This window comes from Gopherus flavomarginatus, chromosome 7, assembly GCF_025201925.1.
Source record: "Gopherus flavomarginatus isolate rGopFla2 chromosome 7, rGopFla2.mat.asm, whole genome shotgun sequence".
In the NCBI taxonomy this organism is placed as follows: domain Eukaryota; kingdom Metazoa; phylum Chordata; order Testudines; family Testudinidae; genus Gopherus; species Gopherus flavomarginatus.
Genome location: NC_066623.1, coordinates 110,890,707 through 110,903,519, shown reverse-complemented (window position 1 = coordinate 110,903,519; position 12,813 = coordinate 110,890,707). Strand labels below are relative to the sequence as shown.

The 12,813-nt window shown below is 47.7% G+C and overlaps 1 protein-coding gene across 1 annotated transcript in view; it reads left to right on the top strand.

Moving 5' to 3' along the window:
* Positions 1-2,748: 2,748 nt before the first annotated feature.
* Positions 2,749-12,813, top strand: part of LOC127055107 (cytochrome P450 4B1-like) — a 48,018-nt gene continuing 37,953 nt past the window's right edge. The window contains exon 1 of the mRNA XM_050961721.1: positions 2,749-2,958. Coding sequence (XP_050817678.1) covers positions 2,749-2,958 — 210 coding nt within the window. The remainder of the gene's footprint in view (positions 2,959-12,813) is intronic.

The following is a 12,813-nucleotide window of genomic DNA, read 5'->3' as shown; positions in this document are numbered from 1 at the left end:
AGGGATTTGGAGAAGGGGTCCAATGGGGCAGGGAGAGGGCAGAGTTGGGGTGGGGCAGGGGTGGAGTTGGGGCAGGGCCGAGCACCCACCAACTCCTGGAAAAGTTGGTGCCTATGAGTGCAGTTACGGTGAGCACACAGTAATGCAAGTAGGACTTTACAGTGAGCAAATCCAGTTGCTCGGACCATGTTCCGAACACGCTGCAGTGAAAATACGCTCCAAAAGTTGGTCTCTTCTGCCACTGGATGGCTCCTGCTGCCATTTTTGTAGCACCAGCTCTAAATTTTGGACTCCTAGAGCCCATTTCAACTCCCAAGTGAAAATGATGGGAATCTTTCGATCAGCTGCAACGGCAATAGGATCAGACCTTTACAGTGGTGCTGGCAAAAAACATTCAGCTAGCCTTGCTATCTGAAAAGGAAGGCACAAGAGGGAGAATTTAATCTCTGTGTGCACACTTTATAATTTTGGGAGGTGTTGAGATGTGTGGAGTGATGGATGTGGTTTACAAAGATGGGTGGATAGAAGTTACTATTATTAAAACTGTTTATTAATTATTATTATTACTGAGGATGAGCCTAGGAGACCCATGACCTCACCATGTTAGCTGCTGTTCAGGCACAGACAAAGGGTACGTCTATACTACCTGCCAGATCGGTGGGTAGTGTTCAATGTATCGGGGATCGATTTATCGCATCTTGTCTCAATGCGATAAAATTGATCCCTGGATCAACGCCTGTACTCCACCTCAGCAGGAGGAGTAAGCAGAGTCGACGGGGGAGCCGTGGCGGTCCACTCATCTCCGTGAGGATGGCCAGGTAAGTTGAACTAAGATACTTCAACTTCAGCTACACTATTCACGTTGCTGAAGTTGCATATCTTAGTTCGACCCCCTCCCCATAGTGTAGCCCAGGCCTAAGACAACATGCCCTGCCCCAAATAAAAATAAACATTAACAACACAGCTCTTATGACGATTGTCCCCAGTGTCCATTCAATGATAAGGATCATCCCAGCTGTCCGATCAAAATTGTCAGAATCTTGCAGTGCCGGCTCCCTCCCCAGTCTCTGCATTTATGTGCAGGGAATTTAATACGTTAACCCACTGGGTAACCTCCACCTCTTATTTTAGAAGAACTCCATCTCCTGCCTTATGCTGTGTATTGGAAGTATTAGCCAAATCAACTGAGTTTGGTGAAAAGCACCTTGCTTAAAGCCCACCGAACAAGCCTTGCTAAATCTCCGTCTAGCAGGTGGGCATCCATTTTACTTGTGTGGAGATGGTGCAGTCCAAACAGGCTCTGACTGTAGGAGACACTCCAATGATCTTTGATTCCAAAATGATGCCTGTGACATTGTTGGATGGTTTCCAACATCATCATTCAGATATTTTCTTTAATGCTCGACTCTGGCAAGCTCGCTGGGAAGATTGTCCACACAGAAATAGAAAGAATTCTCAGACTAAGGTCATGTCTGCGCTAGCGAGCTTACAGTGGCACAGCTGCACTGATACAGCTGTGTCGCTGTAAGATCGCTCACGTAGCTGCTCTGTGCTGACAGGAGAGAGCTCTCCCTTTGACATAATAAAACAACTGACATAGCGCTGCGCACACAAGCACTTATGCCGGCAAACCTTATGTTGCTCAGGGGTGTTTTTTGTGGAAGTGTAGACATGGCTAAATCAGACCTATGGTCCAGCTAGTCCAGTATCTCATCTCCAACTGTGGTTAGGACCAGATGGTTCAGATGAAAGTGTAAGAAACCCAGGATCAGGCAGATGTAAGATAACATGCTCCATGCATTAACCTTCTCTTGAGGTTTCAGAGTGGCAACTGTGTTAGTCTGGATCAGCAAAAAGAATGAGGAGTCCTTGTGGCACCTTAGAGATTAACATTTATTTGGGCATAAGCTTTTGTGGGTTAAAACCCACTTAATAGGATACATGCAGTGGAAAATACAGTAGGAAGATCTATACACACACACAAAACATGAAAAAATGGGTGTTGCCATACCAACTGTAATGAGACTAATTAGTTATGGTGGGCTATTATCAGCAGGAGAAAAAAAAAGTTTGTATTGATAATCAGGATAGCCCTTTTCCAACAGTTGACAAGAAGGTGTGAGTAACAGTAGGGGAAAAATTAGCATTGGGAAATAGTTTTTACTTTGTCTAATGACCCATCCACTCCTAGTCTTTATTCGAGCCTAATTTAACGGTGTCCAGTTTGCAAATTAATTCCAGTTCTGCAGTTTCTCATTGGAGTCTGTTTTTGTTGTTGGAGAATTGCAACTTTTAGGTCTGTAATTGAATGACCAGGGAGATTGAAGTGTTCTCAAATTCTGGTTGGCTAGTGACACATATTCCCGTGTGGGCTGTCACTGGTAGAGATAGGAGGTCTTGTATTCTTGCTATAGCAACATTTATTTTGGCATCTGGGAGACAGCAAAACAACATCAGCCCCAAGTGTCCCAACCCAGGCTTCTTATTGTGGAGTCATAAATGAAAGAACCTCAATCAGTGAAGCACTGCAGTTTTGAACAGAGCAATACTTAAGGTGATGCAATTCTAAGTGGGGCAACACCTAAACAAATTCTTCTGGTCCTTCCCCTAAGTAAAGCTGGCGGCAGATCAGCTGCTTGTGTGATAACCTCTTAGGATATCATTGGATCAGTCTGCCAGCTGGAACACCTATAAAGAGAAACTGGATGGTGCATTTGCTGGTGGGGAGAGGACGTATACAGCAGGAAGATGACTTCTGTGGTGGTGAGACTGATAACCGCTATTTGGTGCTGGCTGAAAAAGGATGTCTTTCGAATCTTGTACCTGCTCACTGTGCTTTGTCTGGCCTACATGGTGCTGAAAGCAATCAAGCTGTATTGGTGGAGAAGGAAGCTGAACAAAGCACTGCAGAGTTTTCCAGGCCCTCCAGTCCACTGGCTTTTTGGCAACGTCCATGAGGTAAGGAAAGAGGTGGTTGTGAAGACTTAAAAGGTCAAAACTGAAAAACCAAAAGCAGCTTTCTTGTATAGAGAGACAGCCTGCTTAGTGGTTAGAACAAAGGTCTGGGAGTCAGGACCTCCTGAGGTATAATCCAAGCTCTGATATAAAGTTGCTATCTAGAATGCAGGGGTGGGGAAATCACTTAACCTCTTGCCTACTCATGGTGAAGGAGGAATAATAATGTTTACATTGATCACTGGATGTTGAGAGGATAAATTGATAATGGAATTTATACTCTATAAATGCTGAAGTATTAGGGTTATTTGGTTATGGATTTTTAAAAAAAAGTTACTCCACGAGTTTGGAAGAGTTATAAATTCTTGTGTTTCGAGACATATGACAACCAGTAGCTAAGGAGGGCTTAAACCTCACCCCCCACCCATTTTTGTGGGCAAGTTATTCCATAACTGTTTTTAGCAGGGTATCTTGTACCATCTTCTACATCTGATAGTATTGGCCACTGTTGGAGACAAGATACTGGACTAGATGGACCCATTGATCTGATCTATTATGGCAATGACAGTGCTCCTATGAAGTAAAAGAGAAATAGAGAAACAACTCCACCTTCCTGGCCTCTAGGCTAATATCATTAGAGCTATGTTTCATGCATAACATTGTGTAGCACACATTATACAGTGTGTGCTTTCCATTTAAGTAGCCACAGAAGAAACAATCAGATGGGGGCAAGAGGGATTTGAGACAGGAAAACTCTGGTTAAACTTTCAGTAGAAAATAATCTAAGAGCAAGGTTATTTATTTAACTTATTTTGCATGCTTCCCATTCAGTAATTTCTTTGCAGACGCAAGGTCCAAATCTATGCTTGTGTTCTGACACTGAAGGTCAGATATTTACTGAACTCAATAGGGTTATTCATATGATTAAGTGTGAGACTACTAATGTCAGTAAGGAATGCAGAATTTAGTCCCCAAAAAATTGGTCACTTTGGGGTTGGATTATCAGTGGCACTGAGCTGACGGAAAGGTGGCATCACATCAGCTTTCTGCATCTCTCTTTCCCCAATCCTGGGGACAGTAGGGGACTGTTTCAGACTCTGGTGTCATTTAGAGCAGTCTTGGGGCTGCTCTGTAATATGCCTGGCTGTCTGGGGGCATCTAAGAGCCATCCATTGGCCAAGGATTCCTGGAGCACAGTGTACTCCAGTCACTCCCTTACTGACCCCAGCACACCCTCCATCCCAGGGGGTCAAAAGCATGTGGCATAAAGGTGTCTATGCCAGCCTCTGAGACTTGGGGATCCCCAGCTGCCTTATGTCAGCTTTCTACCCCCTCTTACCACGGGGATACGGTAAGGGATAGGAGACTTGCCTCGTGTGAAGCCTCCTACAAAAATGAAATGGTAAACAAAGTATTTTGTCCTTCCCACAAACCTCTGGCCTGGCAATCCTAATCAAGCAGCGTGGGGTGTGTTGCAACAGTCTGAAAATGCCAAGGCTAGATTCCTTGAATCTGCCAGGGCTTATAAAAAAGAAAACCCAGCAAGTTCTTTGCCATTTTGCACTGCCGCTTCTACCAACTCACTTGACTGTGCGTAGGAAGGACTTGACGTAGGGGGCTTGAACTGATACAAAGAGAACTGCCAAGTATGCCAACATCTTTACAGCTGACTTAGAACAATGCTTCCTTAGCATTCGTTCCCTAACACCCTTACTCTACTTGTGCTACATTGATGACATCTTCAACATCTGGACTCATGGAAAAGAAGCCCTCGAGGAATTCCACCGTGATTTTAACAATTTCCATCCCACCATCAACCTCAGCCTAGACCAATCCACACAAGCGGTCCATTTCCTAGACACTACTGTGCTAATAAGCGATGGTCACTGTGAAGGTGTGGGACTGGGGCTCGACCCTCTCCAAGAGGCGGAGGGGAGCCACACCAGCTCGCTACACGTTCTCTGGCCGGGCAGGCCCCCTGGCTCCGGTCCTGGGCGACAAACACAAAGTCACAAGGCTCGGGTCCCCGGGTTCGGGGCAGAGCAACACTACAGAGTCAAAAGGGGAGGGCGCTCAGGCCCTCTGCTTCAGGGCTGAGCAACAATACAGAGTCAAAGGGGGCTCAGGCCCCCTGCTTCAGGGCTGTTCAAAGCACAGGGTTTAGGAAGCGCAAGCCCTCTGGTTCAGGGCTGAGCAACAATACAGTGTAAAGGGGCCCAGCCCTAACTTCGAGCGGGGCACCAAAAGCACAGTCAGAGAGCTCAGGCCCTTTTGGCTCAGGGCTGAGCAAAGCACAGGGTTTAGGAAGCTCAAGCCCTCTGGTTCAGGGCTGAGCAGCAATACAGTCTAAAGGGGCCCAGCCCTAAGTTCGGGCGGGGCACCAAACACAGAGTCACAGGGTATGTCTACACTACGGGATTATTCCAATTTTACATAAACCGGTTTTGTAAAACAGATTGTATAAAGTTGAGTGCACGCGGCCACACTAAGCACATTAATTCGGCAGTGTGCGTCCATGGTCCGAGGCTAGCGTCGATTTCCGGAGTGTTGCACTGTGGGTAGCTATTCCGTAGCTATCCCATAGTTCCCACAGTCTCCCTCGCCCACTGGAATTCTGGATTGAGATCCCAGTGCCTGATGGGGCAAAAATCATTGTCGTGGGTGGTTCTGGGTAAATGTCATCAGTCATTCCTTCCTCCGGGAAAGCAACAGCAGACAATCATTTCGCTCCCTTTTTCCCTGGATTGCCCTGGCAGACACCATAGCACAGCAACCATGGAGCCTGTTCAGCATTTTTTTACTGTCACCATATGTGAACTGGATGCCGCTGACAGAGGCGATACTGCAGCACTACACAGCAGCATTCATTTGCCTTTGCATGACAGCAGAGACGGTTATCAGTCATTCTGTACTGTCTGCTGCACCATTTGAGATGACGGTTATCTATCATTCTGTTCCGTCTGCTGCTGTCAGGTGAGGTCGGCCGGGGGTGCAAAGACAAAAATGGGAATGACTCCCGAGCCAATCCCTCCTTTATGGTATCTAAAAATACAGTAAGTCCTGCCTAGAATATGGGGCAAGTGTACTAGAGAACCAGTGTATCAGAGAGCACAGCTGCTCCATGTCAGACCCCGCAGAAATGATGAGCTGCATGCCATTCACGGGGGATGCCCCTGCAACAACCCCACCCGTTGCTTCCCTCCTCCCACAACCTTCCTGGGCTACCATGGCAGTGTCTCCCCCATTTGTGTCATGAAGTAATAAAGAATGCAGGAATAAGAAACAGTGACTTGTTAGTGAGATAAAATGAGGGGGAGGCAGCCTCCAACTGCTATTAGTCCAGGCAGGACATTAAGCGGTGTGGGGGAGAGGAGACCAGCATCCCGCGGCTATGATGGTCCAGGCAGTACAGAATCTTTTGTTTACACATGAAAGGGAGGGGGCTGATGGAGCTCAGCCCCCAGTTGCTATGATGAAGATGGTTACCAGCTGTTCTGTACCATCTACTGGGAATGACTAGGAATTATTCCTATTTTTACCCAGGCACCCCCGGCCGGCCTCACCTGAGGCCAGCCAGGAGCACTCAGCAGATAGCAAGCATATTGTACTGTCTGCCACCAAGGAGGAAAGAGCAGATACTGCTCTTTACTGTCCCAGCATCGTGTCTACCAGCAGCATTCAGCAGACATAGGGTGACATTGAAAAAAGTCAAGAAACGATTTTTTTCCGTTTTCTTTCATGGGGGCGGGGGAGGGGTAAATTGACGAGCTATACCCTGAACCACCCCGGACAATGTGTTTGACCCTACAGGCACTGGGAGCTCAGCCAAGAATGCAAATGCTTTTCGGAGACTGCTGTGGACTGTGGGATAGCTGGAGTCCTCAGTACCCCCTCCTTCCCGCTATAAGCGTCCATTTGATTCTTTGGCTTTCCGTTACGCTTGTCACGCAGCACTGTGTAGCCTGGAGATTTTTTTCAAATGCTTTGGCATTTCGTCTTCTGTAACGAAGCTCTGATAGAACAGATTTGTCTCCCCATACAGCGATCAGATCCAGTATCTGCCGTATGGGATTGGATTTGGGACTGCATCGCCACCCGTGCTGATCAGAGCTCCACGCTGGGCAAACAGGAAATGAAATTCAAAAGTTTGCGGGGCTTTTCCTGTCTACCTGGCCAGTGCATCCGAGTTCAGATTGCTTTCCAGAGCGGTCACAGTGGTGCACTGTGGGATATTGCCTGGAGGCCAATACCGTCGATTTGCGGCCACACTAACCCTAATCCGATATGGTTTTAGCGCTACTCCTCTCGTCGGGGAGGAGTACAGAAACCGATTTAAAGAGCACTTTATATTGATATAAAGGGCCTCATTGTGTGGACGGGTACAGTGTTAAATCAGTTTAACGCTGCTAAAATTGGTTTAAATGCGTAGTGTAGACCAGGCCACAAAGCTCAGGCCCTTTTGGCTCAGGGCTGAGCAAAGCACTCAGTCTATAAGACCAGGACTGTAGGCCTGGGCACCGCAGAGAGGGGGAGTCTGCCACCCGTAAGTGGGGTGGCAGGGGGGATGCAAGCCCACCCACTCCACTGCGTCCCAGCCCGGGGCCCTAACAGTGGCAGAGGGTCCGCTGCTGCGTCAGTGGGGATCCTGCCCGCAACACACTGACATAGGCTCGGATATGGTTGCAGCCTGACCAGAGTCGGCTGTCCCGGGCTACTTCCGACCTCCCCCTCAGGGCCTACCTGGTCCGTAGGGTCGCCCCCCGGGAAGTCCAGCAGCATGGGCTCCTCGCGGCCCTGGTAGTTCCTCAGGGAAGTCTGGGCTGGCTTGCTCCGGTGGTTCCTCTGGGTAACAGCAGGGCTGGGGAGGCTCCAGCGGCTCCTCCGGGTAGTAGGACGCGGGGAAGCTCTGGCAGCCCCTCCGGTAGCAGGCGCGCAGAAGCTCCGGCCAGTCAGGGCGACTGCCCTTGGCCCTAGAGGGTTCCCAGTCTCGAGCTTCCTGCGGCAGGTCTGCTCCTGGCAGCGGCTGGGCTCCAACTGAGCCCTGACGGCCGGCTTTTGTACTTCTGGGTCGTCACCTGACCCTCTGAAAGGTGGGCTCACTGCTCCTTAGCCCCGCCCACTCAGGCTACTGGCTGGGCGCTCCCTCTCCTGGGCAGGAGGGGAGCCACACCAACTTGCTACAGTCTCATAAACACCACCCTATACCGGAAACCCACTGACCGCTATACTTACCTATATGCCTCCAGCTTCCACCCAGGACACATCACACGATCCTCTGTCTACAGCCAAGCTCTAAGATACAACTGTATTTGCTCCAATCCCTCAGACAGAGTTAAACACCTACAAGATCTCTATCAAGCATTCTTAAAACTACAATACCCACCTGCTGAAGCGAAAAAACAGATTGACGGAGCCAGAAGAGTACCCAGAAGCCACCTACTACAGGACAGGCCCAACAAAGAAAATAACAGACTACCACTAGCCATCACCTACAGTCCCCAACTAAAACCTCTCCAGCACATCATCAAAGATCTGCAATCTATCCTGAAAGATGATCCATCACTCTCACAGATCTTGGGAGACAGGCCAGTCCTTGCTTATAGACAGCCTCCCAACCTGAAGCAAATACTCACCAGCAACCGCACACCATACAACATAAACACTAACCCAGGAACCTATCCTTGCAACAAAGCCCGATGCCAGCTCTGTCCACATATCTATTCAAGTGACACCATCATAGGACCTAATCACATCACCATGCCATCAGGGAGCTCGTTCACCTGCACATCTGCCAATGTGATATATGCCATCATGTGCCAGCAATGCCCTGCTGCCATATACATTGGCCAAACCGGACAGTCTCCACGCAAAAGAATAAATGGACACAAATCTGACATCAGGAATCATAACATTCAAAAACCAGAGAGAGAACACTTCAACCTCTCTAACCACTCGGTGACAGACTTGAAGGTGGCAATTCTGCAACAAAAAAACTTCAAAAACAGACTCCACAGAGAGACTGCAGAACTCGAATTAATATGCAAATTAGATACAATTAACTCAGGCCTAAACAGAGACTGGGAATGGCTGGTTCATTACACTAATTGAATCTATTTCCCTATGTTAAGTTCTCCTCACACCTTCTATGGGTCATCTTAATTATCACTTTCAAAAGTTTTTTTTCTCCTGCTGATGATAGCTCATCTCAATTGATTAGATTCTTCCTGTTGGTATGGGTACTTCCACCTTTTCATGCTCTCTGTATGTATAAATATCTTCTGTCTATGTGTTCCATTCTGTGCATCCAAAGAAGTGAGCTGTAGCTCATGAAAGCTCATGCTGAAATAAATTGGTTAGTCTCTAAGGTGCCACAAGTACTCCTGTTCTTTTTGCAGATACAGACTAACATGGCTGCTACTCTGAAACCTGTCACTCCTGAATGTTGGGCCATTACTTCAACTGGAATATTATGTTACGCAAGTGAGTTAGTTACATTGAATGGCAACCGAGTAGCCAGTTTCCTTGCCAGTGTGTTGTGCAACAGCTCAGATAACAAAAACTGAGCATCAGTCCCTCAGGAAGAGATCCTGCTTAGCTCAAATAGATAGAAACCACAAGGTGGTGTCAGTCATTGCTCTACATTTTGTTTCTTCTCTTTATTTCACACTCTGATAGTTTATCTTCACTAGCAGCTGGCACAGTTTCAGGTCTCTCCACCTCTGACCCTGTCTGCTCAAGGGATGCCCCTTTAGGTCCAGGGCCGGTCTGAAGATTTATGGGGCCCTGCGCACTATTATTAAACTGGTGCCTCTATGCCTGATTGCAGCCCGGGGGAGGGAGGGAGGGCAGAAGGACGAGGCAGCAAAGAATACCAAGATGCCCGGCCTGCCTCATGGTGGCGGAGAGTTACAGTTCCCCACAGAGACCCTCGTACCCTCTCCCTCACGCAGACTGTGCAGCGCTGGTGCATTCGGCTCTGTGAATATGGCCCCTGCCTACAGAGACTGCAGTGCGTGGTTGGTGTGCCGGAGCTAACCCACTCTTACATGCTGTCATGGCCGGTGGGTGAAGCTGCTGCTTGGGGATGCTAGCTCCCCAGCCCACCTCTTCGGCCTGTGGCCCCGCCCATACTCCAATCCTGCTCCACCCCAGGCCCCGCCCTCTTCTCACTGTCTCCCTCCTCTTTCGTCCCCCACCCCGCTCACCCTGTTCCAGCCAAATCCCTGAACCCAAATGAAGCAACTGACATTAAAAGCACTACATTTGGGAATAAAAAATGTCACAGGTTTTTTGGATATCCCCTGAAGTTTGTCAGAGATTTATTTGCAAAAACTTGTCTTACTGAATACAACATTAATTATGGAGGAATGCCTGGTGCTGTTTTCCCTTTTCTTAATCAGTATTTCTAAGCTGATTTTATATTTTAAATGTACTCTTAAGCCTTCATAAAGTAATCATTCCAGATTACTACACATTTAACTCATTGAAACAAAGACATTATTTTAAAATAATCAGTCACAGAGGTTTAGTGTGTTCATAACAATATGGATTGCTCTTAGAAAAAGGGAACACTAATTTACTTGGTGATCTCCATAACAGACATGTTTATGAAATGTCACCAACTTTAAAAAATGTTTCCAAAGATTTTAGGCATAACAAAGGATTTTATATCTTACTAGATACTGATTTGGCTGGATGGTTCTCTTAAAACTAGTTCATTGGATAGTCAGAAGTAAAGAAAGGGAACTCTTTGTCCAGTTACCTGAAATGAAAGGGGTGTTGTCCCTTTAAGGGCTCTTTTCAATGGGGGAGTGGGGCGTGAAGGGAGAAAGGGATGGACAGAAAGGACAGGAAGACTTTGGAAGCAAGTTCCCTCCCTCTCATAGTAATTAAAATGTGTATTTTAGATAAGGGTGGTCTTTTGAAAGATTTATTTTAAACACATGTCTGAAGATCCAAGCATTTACGGCTAAAGATGACTGTGCATCTAAAAATCTATGCAAGGATTTTTTAGAAAATGTGATTTTATAAAATTCACCAACTCACTAATGAAATATTTTAAAGCAAATTTTAAACTAAGGTCCTGTAGACTAACATGTTCTGAGTAAATATGACAGTCACGCACAACTGTATATACCTGGAGATTGGCAAATACCTGTGAAATAGGCTCATTACCACTTGAATGGCTCTTCAACAGTTTCAGTATTGTGCTAATAGGTCTGGCAGGCTGGAGGTGTTTTCACCTTTACATTACTAGATCCCCTCCAGAGTAAGAGTCACCAGGTTGCAGCAGGTAGGGTGACCAGACAGCAAATGTGAAAAATCGGACAAGGGGTAGGGAGTAATAGGTGCCTATATAAGAAAAAGACCCAAAAATTGGGATTGTCCCTATAAAATTGGGACATCTGGTCACCCTAGAAGCAGCCACCTGTGGGAGCTTGCAGGAGGGGTCAGAACAGAATTAGGAAGAGCTGGAAGGGTGGAAACTAAGACCCAATAGTGCCCCAAATTTCCAGGTGCCCTATGCAGCCCTGTATGCTGCATATGCCTAAGGACAGGCCTTGTTTAGGTCTCAGGGCTCCTGCTGACACCTCTCTATAGGCAGACTCTGTCCCTCCAGACCATGGTTTCAGGCATGCAGTCCCCCAGCAGTTCACTGCCATTATCCTGTAGCACCTGCAGTCAGGATCTCTCTTTTTCAAGGGCTATGACAGTGATTTACCAGAGACCAGGAAGCCATCACAGATGTTTAAGGACAAAAGCCTTCCAGAGAAAACATCCAGAACAATTGACAGTCTATACGCTGGCTTCAGCTTACCAAGTGTGCCTAGCAGGATCCAGTCCTTCATACCCTGGAGCAGGTGTTTCCATCTTGGTCAGGGGTGGCTCCAGGCACCAGCACACCAAGCGTGTGCCTGGGGTAGCAAGCCACGGGGGGGCGCTCTGCCAGTTGCCGTGAGGGCGGTAGGCAGGTTGCCTTCGGCGGCATGCCTGCGGAGGGTACGCTGGTCCTGCGGCTTCAACAGACCTCCCGCAGGCATGCTGCCGAATCCACAGAACCGAGGACCTCCCGCAGGCATGCCGCCAAAGGCAGCCTGCCTGCCCTGCTTGGGGCGGCAAAATACCTAGAGCCGCCCCTGATCTTGGTTAAAGGTTCCTGGCAGTTGGCTGGATCCAAATGCGGGCCCTCTCAGTCAGTTTAAGCTGACACTTCTATACAGTTTGTGGGGCCTTTGTTTCCCAGCTGTCCTGAAACAGGTAAAAACAGTTACTTCACCTTTGCCCAGGGTGGGTAAAGCTTCAAAGGCCAGGTAGCTGCATAACCAGCATTAGGATTTGGCATTAATAACCCCTTAGTGTGTTTGGATTCCACAAGAATCTCAGCAAGCCAGGAACACAAAGACATATAAAACGTATTAATACAAAGGCCTATCCATGTCCAATAGACCCCTACTGTCTCATGCATCTCAATATAAGTCTTTTGCAGTTTCCATGTGTCCAAGGATGGACTCAAACCCCTCAGCGTTTAAGCTTCTGCCTCTTGGCATTTGCACAACACCTCACATGAGGTGTTATGATGCCTCTCTCATGCCTAAGCCTCAGTCAAACTCAAAGCCAGTGCAGGGAGGTGTTGCCCTGCCAGTCTCACCTGCAAGGCCTGAGTGGGTAGATGTGCTCTCAGAATGACTAACTCCACACAATGAAACTGGAAGTGGGGAGGAAAAGGCAGCCTCTCTTATAACCATTAGTCCAGAGTTTGGGGAATTCACCCAGGATATGAGAGACCCTGATTCAATCCTCACCCATGTTCTGCTCCCCTCTTCTTCCCCCTCCTCCGGCCCCCAGAAGCCAGCAGTG